The following is a 4774-nucleotide window of genomic DNA, read 5'->3' as shown; positions in this document are numbered from 1 at the left end:
TGGCCGTGACACCATAACCTGCCTGGTTCCAGACTTGAAGCAAGTAAGGCACTTCCCTGAGGCGTCAACTGTACGTACAGGCTTTTATATACCAAAACTATTTTTGACTAAACCACTCGAAACTGTCAGAACCATGTTGGAAATGTTTTTTTCTCTCATTAAAATCCAGGCCCTGAGCTTATTTTCCATGCGTGAGTCTTGTGTGTAATTTACGTACAGACACGTGTAGGTCCTTGTTGTAGAGCCACCTACCTTTAAGCGCTGATGGGAAGCGAACACCCTGCAAGGCAGTCTCTGCGGATGCCGTGTAAACGTGCACGCGGTAAACTGCTGTCTCTCACCGGAGGCTGGGAGTGAGTCTTGTGTTCTGGAGCCAGAACTGAGCTGAGCGTGAAGCTCAGGTTGTCTGGACACAGCGAGGTGAGGCCTGATCCGTATTTTCAAAATAGGTTTTAATCGTAAGCTTTATATACAAATTGTTGTACAATTATTTTAATAAAGGGAAATAGTGAAAAGTACAAAACACAAATCTTGTTCCTTCCCCTGTGAAGTAGCAAAGGTTTGTTCATAGCCCCAGATGAGTGACACATGAACGGGCAGTCTGTGAGATGCGCTCCAGTACAAATCAGGCCAAGTCACCACTGCCCAGATCACTTCTGTGGAAGAATTAATGGAACGAACATCAAGGGGCCAGAACCATCTAGTAAACTTGGGCACTCATAAAAACATGGTATAGATTATGCTAAAAAGATTTTAGCAGTAGTGTAGCTCAGTCTCTCCCACCCCCAATTAGGCATCGATGAGACACATTCTAAAGCACGAGGTGTTCTGAGCATTAATCAATCAACTGTGTACATATTGCACTAGGTAAGCTCCGAGTACTTGAGTTGCGTTTCCAGCACGTGTAGGGTTAGTTGCGCCTGTGCGTGCTCGGCGAGCGGGTGCTGCTGCCCCCAGCGGACTGTCCAGCCCGCGTGGCGTTACTGGTCCCGAGATTCGTAGAGAAGCTTGGCAGCCTGCAAGGTGACCAGAGATAAATGCGTGTGCCTGGCTGAATCCAGTGGGGGCACCCCGGGTAGGCAGGCAGCGGGCCTCCCTCTGGGAAAGGGTGGTGGGCAGTGCTCTGAGCAGAAGGGCCGGGCCCACGGTACCTTGTGCATGGCCACCAGCCATGCTGTCGCCTGCCTTCTGCTGCCGTTTGCGTCCTCCCCGGCCGTCAGCTTCAGCTGCGTCACGCCCTCCGCCCCTGGCGCCGTGTACTGCAGGGTCATGCCTGTGGCCCGCGCGTTGCCTCCTGGAGTGGGGAGACAAGGTAAGGATGCCCGAGGGGACGGTGAGCGCCCAGGGTGCCGCCGGCCCTGATGTGCTGCCGGGGCGCCTCCTCCCCAGCCCGGGTGCTGGTCTCAGACGGAGGCAGCCTGGTGGCGGGGCCTGGGCTAGGGGCTGCCCAGCGGACGAGCCCAAGCTCACAGGCCCGGCACCACGTGGCCGAGAACCCAGGGAGAGGCGCGGTGCCGTTGGGAGGGCTGCCCAGGCTGCACCCACCCTACTCTGGAGAGCCAGGGTCAAAGCGGAGGGCATAAGTGCCACCAACACCCCACTAGTACACGAGCTCCCGAAAAGATGCCGTATGGGGTCGGCCTGCTGGGACACTGCCCGCCTTTGGGCTGTGACGCCATGGACGACGACGGGACCCCAGCACCTGCTCTGAGAACCAACGGCTGGAGGAACAGACGGCCCTTCTGTCACGACTGCAGTCAGAAAAGTGGCAAGGAGACCAAGCCTCACAGTGGAGTTTGCCTACCTACAGCTGTTCTACTTTGTGACTTGGGAGGAAAACTCCATTGTGAGCCGTTACCCAGCTCAGAAGATCCCTTCCATCAGACGCAGGTCTCAGAGTCAAACGCAGGCCGGCGGGGGAGCAGGTGCTGGGTGGGAGAGGCCCGGCCCACCGGGAGGTCGATCCGGCTGGAAGTGCCCCGCCACCCAAGGCCTGGGACGCCCCCCATGACCTTTCATAAGCCACGGTTCGACCCTGGGTGTCAAGCGGCTTGTCCCCGCCTGGGCTCCTTGCAGGAGTGCCCCCCGCCCCCGGGCTCTGGGGCGGGCAGGCTGTGCTCTGCCCACCCCCCGCTCCCATAAGTAGACTTCTACTGGCCCAGGCCACGTTTCCATGGCTCCTACGACCGCTGTCGCATTTTGAGTCTGTGGTCGGCAGAGCCGCATGCAAGTACCTGGGCCTCGACAGAAAGTGCGCGACGCTGCTGTGGCCACCGCCCCCGCCCCCTCGGGAACACATTTTTCTGGACGTTTAACGGTTCCGGAAGCCTGGGCAGAGCAGGGCTCACTGTCCTCCCAGCACCGCCACAAGGGGGCGCATAGCGCCACCAGCCCCCGGCCCCGCCCACACGTGGGAAGGACACGGAGGGAGGCCCCGGCCTGGGTTGGGGGTGGCCCCCCGCTTCTCCGGACCGTGACTTCCGCACCTTCGACTCACGGCCCAGCACAGGTGCCACCACGCACAGCCTGTGCTCGGGGACAGGGGGCAAACGCTGAGCCGGCCCGCTCCCCTCGCCACCTGCGGGCCCAGGAGCGCAGGGAGGCTCCTTCGAGAGAACACGGGAGCGAGCGCGCTGCGGAGGGACGGGAGCGCGCTGGGGAGGGCCGCCGCCCGCGCCCCCCTCGCGTGGCCCGCTCAAGCCCAGTGGATGCCCAGGGGAGGATGCCCAGGGGACGTTAGGAAACACTGCGTAGGGCTCCCCTTGGGAGCGCAGAACTGAGCAAATGAGAGATTGCTTCATTCATGCTTTGTCTGCCCGTCTTAGACCCAACTGTCCTTCAAATCAACCAAAAGAAGGGAATGTGTGTTTCACAGAGAGCCTCGGCGTGGACCCCAGCACCCAGCAGGGTCTGAAGGAGGCGCAGCCCGGCGCGGGGGCAAGGAGCGCGGCGGGGAGCGGGGAGCTGACCTTCAGAGACGGGCTGGCTCCCCGGGAGGCTGGTATAAGTGTGCATGTCTTTTTCTACGTCAAGAAGGTAGGCAGGCAGGAGAGAAGAACAAGCAAGAGCCGATCAGAAAACAGAAAGCAAGACGGACTAAGTCACGTGGGTTTCTTCAGCGCACTGCACCCAACGCGGAACACCAACTCCACTTCCGTGGAAGGACAGCTTCTGAAGTGCGAAAGTTTAGGTGGAAAGATCCAGAACAGGCTAAGCGCTCCGCAAGCTCCAGGAGGAGGGTCGTCCCCGCAGACCCTGGGGGTCGTGGTGCTGGGCGGGCAACGATCCAGGCATCGGGGAATCGGACCGATGCCAGCTGCCGCCGGAGCCGTACCCCTGACCCGAGTCCGACAGGAAGTGAAACGTACGGAAGGGCAGAGTCCCCGCTTGTTTTACACGTTAAGCCCCATTCTCCTGGTGAGCTCCTACAGCCACTCACTAAACACAAGCCCCTGCCATGGCTGAGCGGGACGGCCCACAGACCTCGAGAGTCACCCAGGCCGGTGCCACACGGCACTCACCTCCAGGAGGGAAGCCTTCCGTGAGCATCTGCACGGCAGCAATGCGCGTGACCTCGACCTCGTGGCGACTGTCCCCGTCCAGAAGCAGGTACCTGCAGCAAACGAAGGGTGTCGACACCACGTCACTTCAGGCTCGGAGCGACAGAGCGTCAGTGCCGCGCAGCACCCGCTTTTACCTCTGGTTGCTGGAAAGACGACAGACCATCGTGTCTGGCTTCTCCGAGTTTCCAAAAGTTACCAGGAAGGTGGCTCCTGGGGATGAAAACCAGACATGAGGACCCGGCAGCTCCCTTCTCGCCTCCCCTTCCAGGCCAGCCCACCAGGGGACACGCACAGAGGACAAAAGGAAAGCAAGACAGGTGGCAGCTCTATTCTGTGGGGCCCTCGGCTGAGGCGGAAAGGCCGTGACGGGGTTGGGGTTCAACAGTGGAAATAAAAGGTGCTGCCTGGGGCTCCCAGGGGCCTTACCTCCCAAGGGCCTGGATCACAGGGCGCCGACCCTCCCCCAGTGCTCAGGGGCCAATGGGCAGCACCACCTGCCCTGCTGCCAGGAGGTGGAAGGGGCCTGCAGGCCGGGGGGGCTAGGCTGCCAAGGCCCAGGAGGGGGCAGCAGGCACGGGGAAGGGCAGCAGGCAGGGGGAGGGGGCAGCAGGCACTGGCAGTGCAGCAGGCACGGGGAGGGGGCAGCAGGCACGGGGAGGGGCAGCAGGCAGGGGGAGGGGCACGGGGAGGGGCAGCAGGCAGGGGGAAGGGGCAGCAGGCACGGGAAGGGGGCAGCAGGCAGGGGGAGAAAGCTGCCCTCTCGCCACCACCATGTCCCAGGACGGCAGGGGCCAACCTGGAGTCCCAACTATTGGTCCCAAGCCTGCAGCAGGCGCCCTGCAGAGACAGAGGCCAGGCAGGGCGTCACAGCATCGCAGCCACCACACGACAGACACGAGGCCCCAGGTGCTCACCACTCAGGAGCAGCTTGAGCTGCTTGTCGTAGAACTCGGCCTCCCGGTGGGACACCAGGGCGCACTCGGCGCACTGCCGCACGGGGTCCACGAAGCACATGCGCCGCAGCGCCACCTTCTGGCTGCAGCACTTGTCGCAGAAGCACTTCCCACACCGGCGACAGTGGTGCTGCAGACGCGGGGCAGGCAGTGAGGACCCCCGGAGACCCACGCCACCGGCATCCACGACCAGATGCCTCGAGGGTCCCAACGGTTTCCCAGCGGCCGGAACCCTGCCTGCTGACCGGGCTGCCACTG

The 4774-nt window shown here is 61.8% G+C and overlaps 1 protein-coding gene across 2 annotated transcripts in view; it reads right to left on the bottom strand.

Moving 5' to 3' along the window:
• Positions 1-431: 431 nt before the first annotated feature.
• ZFYVE21 (zinc finger FYVE-type containing 21) overlaps positions 432-4774 on the bottom strand; it is a 9747-nt gene continuing 5404 nt past the window's right edge. The window contains exons 3-7 of one of the 2 annotated variants that reach the window (XM_024757743.1): positions 4478-4646; positions 3698-3773; positions 3522-3613; positions 1152-1294; positions 432-1016 (exon numbers count right to left, since the gene is read on the bottom strand). In XM_024757743.1, coding sequence (XP_024613511.1) covers positions 981-1016; positions 1152-1294; positions 3522-3613; positions 3698-3773; positions 4478-4646 — 516 coding nt within the window. In that variant the 3' untranslated portion in view covers positions 432-980. Of the gene's footprint in view, positions 1017-1151; positions 1295-2666; positions 3024-3521; positions 3614-3697; positions 3774-4477; positions 4647-4774 lie in introns of those variants that run through there. The other variant, XM_024757753.1, reaches the window with a different exon arrangement.

The sequence above is a fragment of the Neophocaena asiaeorientalis genome, unplaced genomic scaffold (genome assembly GCF_003031525.2).
Source record: "Neophocaena asiaeorientalis asiaeorientalis breed wild unplaced genomic scaffold, Neophocaena_asiaeorientalis_V1.1 scaffold476, whole genome shotgun sequence".
Classification (NCBI taxonomy): domain Eukaryota; kingdom Metazoa; phylum Chordata; class Mammalia; order Artiodactyla; family Phocoenidae; genus Neophocaena; species Neophocaena asiaeorientalis.
The sequence above is the reverse complement of the archived record's forward strand: the minus strand, read 5'-3'. Positions and strand labels throughout refer to the sequence as shown.